The sequence below is a fragment of the Zeus faber genome, assembly GCF_960531495.2.
Source record: "Zeus faber genome assembly, chromosome: 16".
In the NCBI taxonomy this organism is placed as follows: domain Eukaryota; kingdom Metazoa; phylum Chordata; class Actinopteri; order Zeiformes; family Zeidae; genus Zeus; species Zeus faber.
In genome coordinates this window covers 3,187,508-3,199,688 of record NC_137202.1, presented here as the reverse complement: position 1 = coordinate 3,199,688, position 12,181 = coordinate 3,187,508, and the positions used below count along the sequence as shown (strand labels likewise).

At 49.2% G+C, this 12,181-nt stretch overlaps 1 protein-coding gene across 3 annotated transcripts in view; it reads right to left on the bottom strand.

Moving 5' to 3' along the window:
* LOC307242698 (zinc finger matrin-type protein 4) overlaps window positions 1-12,181 on the bottom strand; it is a 95,329-nt gene that overhangs the window by 62,376 nt on the left and 20,772 nt on the right. For all 3 annotated transcript variants that reach the window (XM_080017240.1, XM_080017241.1, XM_080017242.1), the window contains one exon: window positions 11,239-11,331. In XM_080017240.1, the coding sequence (XP_079873366.1) occupies window positions 11,239-11,331 (93 nt within the window). The remainder of the gene's footprint in view (window positions 1-11,238; window positions 11,332-12,181) is intronic.

Below are 12,181 nucleotides of genomic sequence, written 5' to 3'. Positions count from 1 at the left end.
GCTGGTCAATACAGGAACACAAAAAAGCAACAAACAATCAGGGTCCGTGTGGCACCACGTGAACCCCACTACAAATCAAGACAACACATAAGAAAGCAGTTCAAGCCGGGTTTGACCAGTCAGCGCTAATAAGGCCCCAGTACAGCTACGCCATGGCAGGAAGAAGCCAGCGCCGTCACCTGCAGACCGTGGCTTAACCACGCCCCCTCGGCTGCTACACTACACTTATTGTCACCTTTTCTAGATCAAGACCACTCTTACTGTATACATACACAGCACATTCGAATAATATGGAATGATAAAATTTTACGTATAGTATGTGTAGCATGTAGCATGAAGCAATAAAGGATGTTTCTTGTTTTTTTTTTACATTCTTTTTCATTTATATTTTTCATTTTTTATTTGTTTGCTGAGCCAGTGGTCCTTCTCCGAGCCAGTAATCACTCTCAGAGCCAGTGGTCCTTCTATGAGCCAGTGGTCTTTCTCCGAGCCGGTGGATTTTCTCCAAACCTGTGGTCTTTTTCTGAACCGGTCGCCTTTTTCCGACCCAGTGGTCTTTCTCCAAGATAGTGGTCCTTCTCTGAGGCAGTGGTCTTTCTCTGACCCAGTGGTCCTTCCGGGAGTCAGTGGTCCTTCTCCGGTCCAGTGGTCCATCTCCGGGCAAGTGGTCTTTCTCCAAGCCAGTGGTCCTTCTCCGAGCCAGTGGCCCATCTCCGAGCCAATGGTCCTTTTCCAAGCCAGTGGTCTTTCTCAGAGCCAGTGGTCCTTATCAGAGCCAGTGGTCCTTCCCCGAGCCAGTGGTCTTTCTCCGAGCCAGTGGTCCATCTCCAAGCAGTGGTCCTTCTCCGAGCAAGTGGTCTTTCTCTGAGCCACTGGTCTTTCTCTGAGCCACTGGTCTTTCTCTGAACCAGTGGTCTTTCTCAGAGCCAGTGGTCTTCTCCTAGCCAGTGTTTTTTCTTCCCGAGAGAGTCGTCTTTTAATTTTCTGAGCTAGTGGTCCTTCTCCAGGCCAGTGGTCCTTCTCCGATCCAGTGGTCCTTCTCCGAGCAAGTGGTCTTTCTCTGAACCACTGGTCTTTCTCTGAGCCACTGGTCTTTCTCTGAACCAGTGGTCTTTTTCAGAGCCAGCTGTCTTTCTCCTAGCCAGTGTTTTTTCTCCCCGAGACAGTCGTCTTTTAATTTTCTGAGCCAGTGGTCCGTCTCCGAGCAAGTGGTCCTTCTCCGATCCAGTGGTCTTTTTCAGAGCCATTGGTCTTTCTCTGAGCCAGTGGTGCTTATCAGAGCCAGTGGTCTTTTTCCGAGCCAGTGGTCTTCCCCCAGCCACTGGTCCTTATCCGAGCCAGTGGTCCCTCTCCAAGCCTGTGGTCCTTCTCCAAGCCAGTGGTCTTTCTCCAAGCCAATGTTTTTTCTCCCCAAAACAGTCGTCCTTTAATTTTCTGAGGCAGTGGTCCATCTCCGAGCCAGTGGTCCTTCTCCGATCCAGTGGTCCTTCTCCGAGCAAGTGGTCTTCCTCCGAGCCAGTGGTTTTTCTCCGAGCCGCCGGTCTTTTTCTGAGCCAGCAGTCTTTCTCAGAGTTAGTGGTCCTTATCAGAGCCAGTGGTCTTTTTCCGAGCCAGTGGTCCTTCTCTGAGCCAGTGGTCCTTCCCCGAGCAAGTGATCTTTTTTCAAGCCAGTGGTCCTTCTCTGAGCCAGTGGTCCTTCTCCGAGCCAGTGATCTTTCACTGAGCAAGTGGTCCTTCTCCGATCCAGTGGTCCTTCTCCGAGCAAGTGGTCTTTCTCTGAACCACTGGTCTTCCTCTGAGCCACTGGTCTTTCTCTGAACCAGTGGTCTTTTTCAGAGCCAGCTGTCTTTCTTCTAGCCAGTGTTTTTTCTCCCCGAGACGGTCGTCTTTTAATTTTCTGAGCCAGTGGTCCGTCTCCGAGCAAGTGGTCCTTCTCCGATCCAGTGGTCTTTCTCAGAGCCATTGGTCTTTCTCTGAGCCAGTGGTGCTTATCAGAGCCAGTGGTCTTTTTCCGAGCCAGTGGTCTTTCTCAGAGCCAGTGGTCTTCCCCCAGCCACTGGTCCTTATCCGAGCCAGTGGTCCCTCTCCAAGCCTGTGGTCCTTCTCCAAGCCAGTGGTCTTTCTCCAAGCCAATTTTTTTTCTCCCCAAAACAGTCGTCCTTTAATTTTCTGAGCCAGTGGTCCATCTCCGAGCCAGTGGTCCTTCTCCGATTCAGTGGTCCTTCTCCGAGCGAGTGGTCTTCCTCCGAGCCAGTGGTCTTTCTACGAGCCGCCGGACTTTTTCTGAGCCAGCAGTCTTTCTCAGAGTTAGTGGTCCTTATCAGAGTCAGTGGTCTTTTTCCGAGCCAGTGGTCCTTCTCTGAGCCAGTGGTCCTTCTCCGAGCCAGTGATCTTTCACTGAGCTAGTGGTCTTTTTCTGAGCCAGTGTTCTTTTTCAGAGCCAGCAGTCTTTCTCCTAGCCAGTGTTTGTTCTCCCCGAGACAGTCGTCTTTTAATTTTCTGAGCCAGTGGTCCGTCTCCGAGCCAGTGGTCCTTCTCCGATCCAGTGGTCCTTCTCCGAGCAAGTGGTCTTTCTCCAAGCCAGTGGTCCTTCTCCGAGCAAGTGGTCTTTCTCTGAACCACTGGTCTTTCTCTGAGCCACTGGTCTTTCTCTGAACCAGTGGTCTTTCTCAGAGCCAGCTGTCTTTCTCCTAGCCAGTGTTTTTTCTCCCCGAGACAGTCGTCTTTTAATTTTCTGAGCCAGTGGTCCTTCTCCGATCCAGTGGTCCTTCTCCGAGCAAGTGGTCTTTCTCTAAGCTAGTGGTCTTTCTCCGAGCCACTGGTCTTTCTCTGAGCCAGTGGTCTTTCTCAGAGCCAGTGGTCGTTCTCCGAGCAAGTGGTCTTTCTCCAAGCCAGTGGTCCTTCTCCGAGCAAGTGGTCTTTCTCTGAACCACTGGTCTTTCTCTGAGTCACTGGTCTTTCTCAGAGCCAGTGGTCTTTCTCAGAGCCAGTGTTTTTTCTCCCGGAGACAGTCGTCTTTTAATTTTCTGAGCCAGTGGTCCGTCTCCGAGCCAGTGGTCCTTCTCCGATCCAGTGGTCGTTCTCCGAGCAAGTGGTCTTCCTCCGAGCCAGTGGTCTTTCTCCGAGCCGCCGGTCTTTTTCTGAGCCAGCAGTCTTTCTCAGAGTAAGTGGTCCTTATCAGAGCCAGTGGTCTTTGTCCGAGCCAGTGGTCCTTCTCTGAGCCAGTGGTCCTTCCCCGAGCAAGTGATCTTTTTTCAAGCCAGTGGTCCTTCTCTGAGCCAGTGGTCCTTCTCCGAGCCAGTGATCTTTCACTGAGCTAGTGGTCTTTTTCTGAGCCAATGGTCTTTTTCAGAGCCAGCAGTCTTTCTCCTAGCCAGTGTTTGTTCTCCCCGAGACAGTTGTCTTTTAATTTTCTGAGCCAGTGGTCCGTCTCCGAGCCAGTGGTCCTTCTCCGATCCAGTGGTCCTTCTCCGAGCAAGTGGTCTTTCTCCAAGCCAGTGGTCCTTCTCCGAGCAAGTGGTCTTTCTCTGAACCACTGGTCTTTCTCAGAGCCAGTGGTCTTTCTCAGAGCCAGTGTTTTTTCTCCCCGAGACAGTCGTCTTTTAATTTTCTGAGCCAGTGGTCCGTCTCCGAGCCAGTGGTCCTTCTCCGATCCAGTAGTCGTTCTCCGAGCAAGTGGTCTTTCTCCAAGCCAGTGGTCTTTCTCTGAGCCAGTGGTCTTTCTCAGAGCCAGTGGTCTTGCTCTGAGCCAGTGGTGCTTCTCCAAGCCAGTGGTCCTTCCCCGAGCAAGTGATCTTTTTTCAAACCAGTGGTCTTTCTCAGAGCCAGTGGTCTTTCTCCCAGTCAGTGGTCCTTATCCGAGCCAGTGGTCCTTCTCCAAGCGCGTGGTCCTTCTCCAAGCCAGTGGTCCTTCTCCGAACAAGTGATCTTTCCATGAGCCAGTGGTCCTTCTCTGAGCCATTGGTCCTTCTCCGAGCTAGTGGTCTTTTCCTGAGCTAGCGGTCATTCTCTTAGCCAGTCGTCTTTTTCAGAGCCAGTGGTCCTTATCTGAGGCAGTGGTCTTTTTTCGAGCCAGTGGTCCTTCTCCAAGCCAGTGGTCCTTCTCCGGGCAAGTGATTTTTCTCTAAGCCAGTGGTCTTTCTCTGAGCCAGTGGTATTTTTCTGAGCCAGTGGTCTTTCTCAGAGCCAGTGGTCCCTATCTGAGCAAGTCGTCTTTTTCTGAGCCAGTGGTCCTTCTCTGAGCAAGTGATTTTTCTCACAGTCAGTGGTCTTTCTCCGAAAAAGTGGTCCTTCTTCGAGCCAGTGGTCTTTCTCTGGGCCAGTTGTCTATTTCTGAGCCAGTGGTCTTTCTCAGAGCCAGTTGTCTTTTTTTCCGAGCCAGTGGTCCTTCTCCAAGCCAGTGATCTATTTCTGAGCCAGTGGTCTTTCTCAGAGCCAGTGGTCTTTCATCGAGCCAATGGTCCTTTTCTGAGCCAGTGATCCTTCTCCGAGCCAGTTGTCTATTATTTCGAGCCAGTGGTCCTTCTCCAAGCCAGTGGTCCTTATCCGAGACCTTGGTCCTTATCCGAGCCAGTGGTCTTTTTCCGAGCCAGTGGTCCTTCTCTGAGCCAGTGGTCTTTCTCTGAGCCAGTGGTCCTTATCAGAGCCAGTGGTCCTTATCAGAGCCAGCGGTGCTTCTCAGAGCCAGAGGTCTTTCTCCCAGCCAGTGGTCCTTATCCGAGCTAGTGGTCCTTCTCCAAGCCCGTGGACCTTCTCTAAGCCAGTGGTCCTTCTACGAACAAGTGATCTTTCTCTGAGCCGGTGGTCTTTCTCTGAGCCATTGGTCCTTCTCCAAGCCAGTGGTCTTTTCCTGAGCTAGTGGTCTTTCTCTTCGCCGGTCGTCTTTTTCAGAGCCAGTGGTCCTAATCTGAGGCAGTGGTCTTTTTTCGAGCCAGTGGTCCTTCTCCGAGCAAGTGATTTTTCTCTAAGCCAGTGGTCTTTCTCTGGGCCAGTGGAATTTTTCTGAGCCAATGGTCCTTCTCCGAGCCAGTGGTCCTTCTCTGAGCAGGTGATCTTTCTCACAGTCAGTGGTCTTTCTCCGAAACAGTGGACCTTCTCCGAGCCAGTGGTCTTTCTCTGGGCCAGTGGTCTATTTCTGAGCCAGTGGTCTTTCTCAGAGCCAGTAGTCTTTCTCTGAGCCAGTGGTCTTTCTCCGAAACAGTGGACCTTCTCCGAGCAAGTAGTCTTTCTCCAAGCCAGTGGTCTTTCTCCGAGCCACTGGTCTTTCTCTGAGCCAGTGGTCTTTCTCAGAGCCAGTGTTTTTTCCCCCCGAGACAGTCGTCTTTTAATTTTCTGAGCCAGTGGTCCCTCTCCGAGCCAGTGGTCCTTCTCCGCACCAGTGGTCGTTCTCCGAGCAACTGGTCTTTCTCCAAGCCAGTGGTCCTTATCCGAGCTAGTGGTCCTTCTCCAAGCCCATGGTCCTTCTCCAAGCCAGTGGTCCTTTACGAACAAGTGATCTTTCTCTGAGCCGGTGGTCTTTCTCTGAGCCATTGGTCCTTCTCCAAGCCAGTGGTCTTTTCCTGAGCTAGTGGTCTTTCTCTTCGCCGGTCGTCTTTTTCAGAGCCAGTGGTCCTAATCTGAGGCAGTGGTCTTTTTTCGAGCCAGTGGTCCTTCTCCGAGCAAGTGATTTTTCTCTAAGCCAGTGGTCTTTCTCTGAGCCAGTGGAATTTTTCTGAGCCAATGGTCCTTCTCCGAGCCAGTGGTCCTTCTCTGAGCAGGTGATCTTTCTCACAGTCAGTGGTCTTTCTCCGAAACAGTGGACCTTCTCCGAGCCAGTGGTCTTTCTCTGGGCCAGTGGTCTATTTCTGAGCCAGTGGTCTTTCTCAGAGCCAGTAGTCTTTCTCTGAGCCAGTGGTCTTTCTCCGAAACAGTGGACCTTCTCCGAGCAAGTGGTCTTTCTCCAAGCCAGTGGTCTTTCTCCGAGCCACTGGTCTTTCTCTGAGCCAGTGGTCTTTCTCAGAGCCAGTGGTCTTTCTCTGAGCCAGTGTTTTTTCTCCCCGAGACAGTCGTCTTTTAATTTTCTGAGCCAGTGGTCCGTCTCCGAGCCAGTGGTCCTTCTCCGCACCAGTGGTCGTTCTTCGAGCAAGTGGTCTTTCTCCAAGCCAGTGGTCTTTCTCCGAGCCACTGGTCTTTCTCTGAGCCAGTGGTGCTTCTCCAAGCCAGTGGTCCTTCTCCGAGCAAGTGATCTTTTTTCAAACAGTGGTCTTTCTCAGAGCAAGTGGTCTTTCTCCCAGTCAGTGGTCCTTATCCGAGCCAGTGGTCCTTCTCCAAGCGTGTGGTCCTTCTCCAAGCCAGTGGTCCTTCTCCGAACAAGTGATCTTTCTCTGAGCCAGTGGTCCTTCTCTGAGCCATTGGTCCTTCTCCGAGCCAGTGGTCTTTTCCTGAGCTAGTGGTCTTTCTCTTAGCCAGTCGTCTTTTTCAGAGCCAGTGGTCCTTATCTGAGGCAGTGGTCTTTTTTCAAGCCAGTGGTCCTTCTCCAAGCCAGTGGTCCTTCTCCGAGCAAGTGATTTTTCTCTAAGCCAGTGGTCTTTCTCTGAGCCAGTGGTATTTTTCTGAGCCAGTGGTCTTTCTCAGACCCAGTGGTCCCTATCTGAGCGAGTGGTCTTTTTCTGAGCCAGTGGTCCTTCTCTGAGCAAGTGATCTTTCTCACAGTCAGTGGTCTTTCTCGGAAACAGTGGTCCTTCTCCGAGCCAGTGGTCTTTCTCTGGGCCAGTGGTCTATTTCTGAGCCAGTGGTCTTTCTCAGAGCCAGTGGTCTTTCATCGAGCCAATGGTCCTTTTCTGAGCCAGTGATCCTTCTCCGAGCCAGTTGTCTATTTTTCCGAGCCAGTGGTCCTTCTCTGAGCCAGTGGTCCTTATCCGAGCCAGTGGTCCTTCTCCAAGCCAGTGATCTATTTCTGAGCCAGTGGTCTTTCTCAGAGCCAGTGGTCTTTCATCGAGCCAATGGTCCTTTTCTGAGCCAGTGATCCTTCTCCGAGCCAGTTGTCTATTATTTCGAGCCAGTGGTCCTTCTCCGAGCCAGTGGTCCTTATCCGAGCCCTTGGTCCTTATCCGAGCCAGTGGTCTTTTTCCGAGCCAGTGGTCCTTCTCTGAGCCAGTGGTCTTTCTCTGAGCCAGTGGTCCTTATCAGAGCCAGTGGTCCTTATCAGAGCCAGCGGTGCTTCTCAGAGCCAGAGGTCTTTCTCCCAGCCAGTGGTCCTTATCCGAGCTTGTGGTCCTTCTCCAAGCCCGTGGTCCTTCTCCAAGCCAGTGGTCCTTCTACGAACAAGTGATCTTTCTCTGAGCCGGTGGTCTTTCTCTGAGCCATTGGTCCTTCTCCAAGCCAGTGGTCTTTTCCTGAGCTAGTGGTCTTTCTCTTCGCCGGTCGTCTTTTTCAGAGCCAGTGGTCCTAATCTGAGGCAGTGGTCTTTTTTCGAGCCAGTGGTCCTTCTCCGAGCAAGTGATTTTTCTCCAAGCCAGTGGTCTTTCTCTGAGCCAGTGGAATTTTTCTGAGCCAATGGTCCTTCTCCGAGCCAGTGGTCCTTCTCTGAGCAGGTGATCTTTCTCACAGTCAGTGGTCTTTCTCCGAAACAGTGGACCTTCTCCGAGCCAGTGGTCTTTCTCTGGGCCAGTGGTCTATTTCTGAGCCAGTGGTCTTTCTCAGAGCCAGTAGTCTTTCTCTGAGCCAGTGGTCTTTCTCCGAAACAGTGGACCTTCTCCGAGCAAGTGGTCTTTCTCCAAGCCAGTGGTCTTTCTCCGAGCCACTGGTCTTTCTCTGAGCCAGTGGTGTTTCTCAGAGCCAGTAGTCTTTCTCTGAGCCAGTGTTTTTTCCCCCCGAGACAGTCGTCTTTTAATTTTCTGAGCCAGTGGTCCGTCTCCGAGCCAGTGGTCCTTCTCCGCACCAGTGGTCGTTCTCCGAGCAAGTGGTCTTTCTCCAAGCCAGTGGTCTTTCTCCGAGCCACTGGTCTTTCTCTGAGCCAGTGGTGCTTCTCCGAGCCAGTGGTCCTTCTCCGAGCAAGTGATCTTTTTTCAAACAGTGGTCTTTCTCAGAGCCAGTGGTCTTTCTCCCAGTCAGTGGTCCTTATCCGAGCCAGTGGTCCTTCTCCAAGCGTGTGGTCCTTCTCCAAGCCAGTGGTCCTTCTCCGAGCCAGTGGTCTTTTCCTGAGCTAGTGGTCTTTCTCTTAGACAGTCGTCTTTTTCAGAGCCAGTGGTCCCTATCTGAGCCAGTGGTCCCTATCCGAGCGAGTTGTCTTTTTCTGAGCCAGTGGTCCTTCTCCGAGCCAGTGGTCCTTCTCTGAGCCAGTGGTCCTTCTCCAAGCGCTTGGTCCTTCTCCAAGCCAGTGGTCCTTCTCCGAGCCAGTGGTCTTTTCCTGAGCTAGTGGTCTTTCTCTTAGACAGTCGTCTTTTTCAGAGCCAGTGGTCCCTATCTGAGGCAGTGGTCTTTTTTCGAGCCAGTAGTCCTTCTCCAAGCCAGTGGTCCTTCTCCGAGCAAGTGATTTTTCTCTAAACCAGTGGTATTTTTCTGAGCCAGTGGTCTTTCTCAGAGCCAGTGGTCCCTATCTGAGCGAGTGGTCTTTTTCTGAGCCAGTGGTCCTTCTCCGAGCCAGTGGTCCTTCTCTGAGCAAGTGATCTTTCCCCGAGCCAGTGGTCCTTCTCTGAGCCAGTGGTCCTTCTCCGAGCAAGTGGTCCTTCTCCGAGCAAGTGGTCTTTCTCCAAGCCAGTGGTCTTTCTCCGAGCCAGTGGTCCTTCTCCGATCCAGTGGTCCTTCTCTGAGCCAGCCTCAAGGTCTTGGCCGTGGCTCTGTGCCGCTGGGAGAGAGAGAGAAACTCTTCCTGTTCTCTCAGTCTGGTCACTCCTACGCTCTCTCTCCATATCTCTCTCTCTGCAGCTCACAGCAAGAGACAGCCAATGTTTGAAAAGCTTTATTTTTCCATCAGCTGAGCCCTGAAATCATGTGTGTGTGTGTGTGTGTGTGTGTGTGTGTGTGTGTGTGTGTGTGTGTGTGTGTGTGTCTGTGTCTGTGTGTGTGTGTGTGTGTTTGTGTGTGTGTGTGTGTGTGCCTGTGTCAGTTGTTCCACGCGGAGCTTTGGGGGATCACTGGGTATATCGAGCACACAGACCATGCTGCGCTGAAGCTCCTGCTAAACCGCTGTCTATTAAGTGTTATTATGTGTTTTTCGTCCCAACTAATTACACACTGTGCATAGGCAGCAATAGCTGAGCAAAGACCTCGCAACACCGACACACACAACGACACACACACACATAACACTGCTAATACAATGACCTCCCTAGCCATGGACTGCAGCAGTCAGATACATGTGTTGGCGGCATCTGCTTCCACTGGATGCTCTGACAATAATCTCCAAACACCAACACACACACACACACACACACACACACACACACACACACACACACACACACACACACACACACACACACACACACACAACACACACACACACACACACACACACACACACACACGTACACAGGCCCAAAAACACATAATACACAAACAAAGAGGGGAGAACATGAACCGAAAAACCATATGTGACCCCCCGTAGCAACACCCGACTTGTCGCCTATTTCTGAAATCACCACGAGCCGCCAAATAAGTTAAAAAAACCTTTTTTGAAGGAAATTTTGATTTTTCCAGATTTTTTTATTTTTTTTTATCTCTCAACATATTTGAATATTTGATTTATAATTAGTAGGTAAATGTTAAACTGTCGAGTTAAATATTCCCGTTAGATTATATGGGAAAGCGGCTCTCCAGGTGAAGATCATTCCTCCATAATCAATGTGATGTAAAGTCACAATGTGAAACAATGTGATAGAGTTCAACCTTAAAATCTTACGTGTTTTATACTCACACCTGGATACGTTGTGTAGGCAGCGTAAGACGCAAAGAAGAAAAGCTAACGTCACTTCCGTAAACAGGACGAGGAGCCTTCAATTTCAGTTGTCTGTGAAAACTTTCCTTTCTGTGTTGTTCTGGATTACGAGATGCGGGTGGAGGAAGCTCTAAATCATATCACGGACCTTTATCTGACCAGTGCGATAGATCCTAGTCAGTTTAAGCAGCGCGAACTGGACTAAATTTTCCGCGATGATAGTTGGTTCCCTGACAGCCATGCCGAGAACGACATCGATGCTGAATCTCATACCGCCATTATCCCGGACTTGGAGTACATTTAAAACAGCGGATTTCAACCTGAATGTGACAATGAAACAGAACATTTTCAAGAACCACCGGAGGAGACCGACAACACGCTCGTTGTTGTTACAACGGAAGAAGTTGATGATGTGATAAAGTCTGCTGAGGTTTGTGATGCGGATTATGAACAAGTAGCAATGGACAAGATTCTCAAGTTCACCTGCAAATGCAGCCAGGGGCGAACAGAAAATGAAAAGAGGCAGCCCGAAACAGGCTCTCCGAGTGTAGCTGGAGTAGGGTTGGGGTATTCCCCACATAATAACGCCAAGAACTTTGAAGATATTTCGCATACGCAGATGTATATATTAAATGACACACCGAGGGTGATATACAAAGAAGAATATTATTGACAGACTGTACAATTTGTTGTGTTGTCCGCACTTTTAAACTCAGAAATAATTCAACTTTTATAAAACATGTATAATTTTACTGTTAAATAAAAGCTTTTTTTTTTAAAACAAAGATGTTGTTTGTCGATGATGCTGTTCAACATTCCCTCAAAACACAAGAATGAATGGGGCAGAGATTGCCCCATTCAGCAGGGTGTCAAGTCCCCATTCCGCAGGGTGTCAAGTAGCCATGTGGTTCTGTTGGTCCTCCAAGATATCTGCCTTCTGGGAGCGAGCTGAATGAAGCCAAGTGTTGGGAAAACTTTGACGGTGATTATCTCAGAAACACAGTTTGCCGCACCCTCGTCATTAACAAGCCTAAGCTAAAAAAAACATTTGCTTGATTCGCATAAGTCACACCTTTCTTTGAAGGTCTCCACTTTCAAATGACAAAAATAAAAAAGTGAAACGGCAACAAAAGTACCTAAAATCTGTGTTGGGTCACATATTAGAGGATTAGGCTGAAGAAGATGGACAGCACAAACACACACAGAGAGCGCTATAAATAAATATATATAATTTATATAGAAATGCTTTTTACCTTAAAAATCCCCCCATAAACATATAGAGCATCGCTGCTGATGTAAGAGACACACACACACACACATACTGGGTTATCTGGTCTTAGCCTCTTGGACGGCGGTCCTCCATCTTCAGGGTGGAGCATGTAGAAGAGGCGCACCTTGTTGGCGTGCTTCTTACTCTGACAGAGAGGGGAAGAGAGTAAGAGAAGGACAGATGGGCAGGTGGAGAGAGAGAGTGAAAGAGAGCGAGAGAGAGCGAGAGAGAGAGAGAAATTAATCGACCACTTTTTTTCCATTTTCTTTCCATGTTAGTGTTATAAAGAAAATCAATGTGTGTCCCTCCATGACGAGCTGTTATCTCTGTTTCAGCCGGCAGACATTTTTCCTTCGGCTAGGTGACTAATAGCCAAGGTCACACTCTGCTTTTTTTGGGTGTGCAGGAAGAGTAAGATGCTTGAGTGCCTGCCTCTATCTACACCCCCCCCCCCTTCCCCACACATCGTGATTCCACTATTGGGGTGCCATTTGTGTCCCACTGATATAACATGTACTGTATATGCATGTAAAGTAAAGGTAAAATAGTTTTACACCTAAGTAAAGTGTCCTATACAACAACCTGGATGTAAGTATCAGATAAACAGCTTAAAACATGAATAAAGTTTTCGCCTGTCCCAACCCACTATAACTAATCTTTACCTTGAAATAATCATTAAAAATCTTCAAAAATCTTGTTATTTTTGTATTACTGTGTGAATCCATTTCATATATCATGCCTGAAACATCTTCTTTTAAGAATAATTCATTATAGATTATGAAAAACATTTCCATAATACACACTCAACCCTGTTACCTGAACACATTCACCCCTATGAAATATTTGGAATATTCCACAAGTCACATGTTCAACAGGAAGTTGCATCATCTGAACTTCCTGAAGGCCATGGAAAGAAGTAAAGTAAGTTCTCTCATTCTTTCTTCTGTTTTTTTTTTTCACTGATATTGTGATATTTACAAAGTACAAAGTACAAC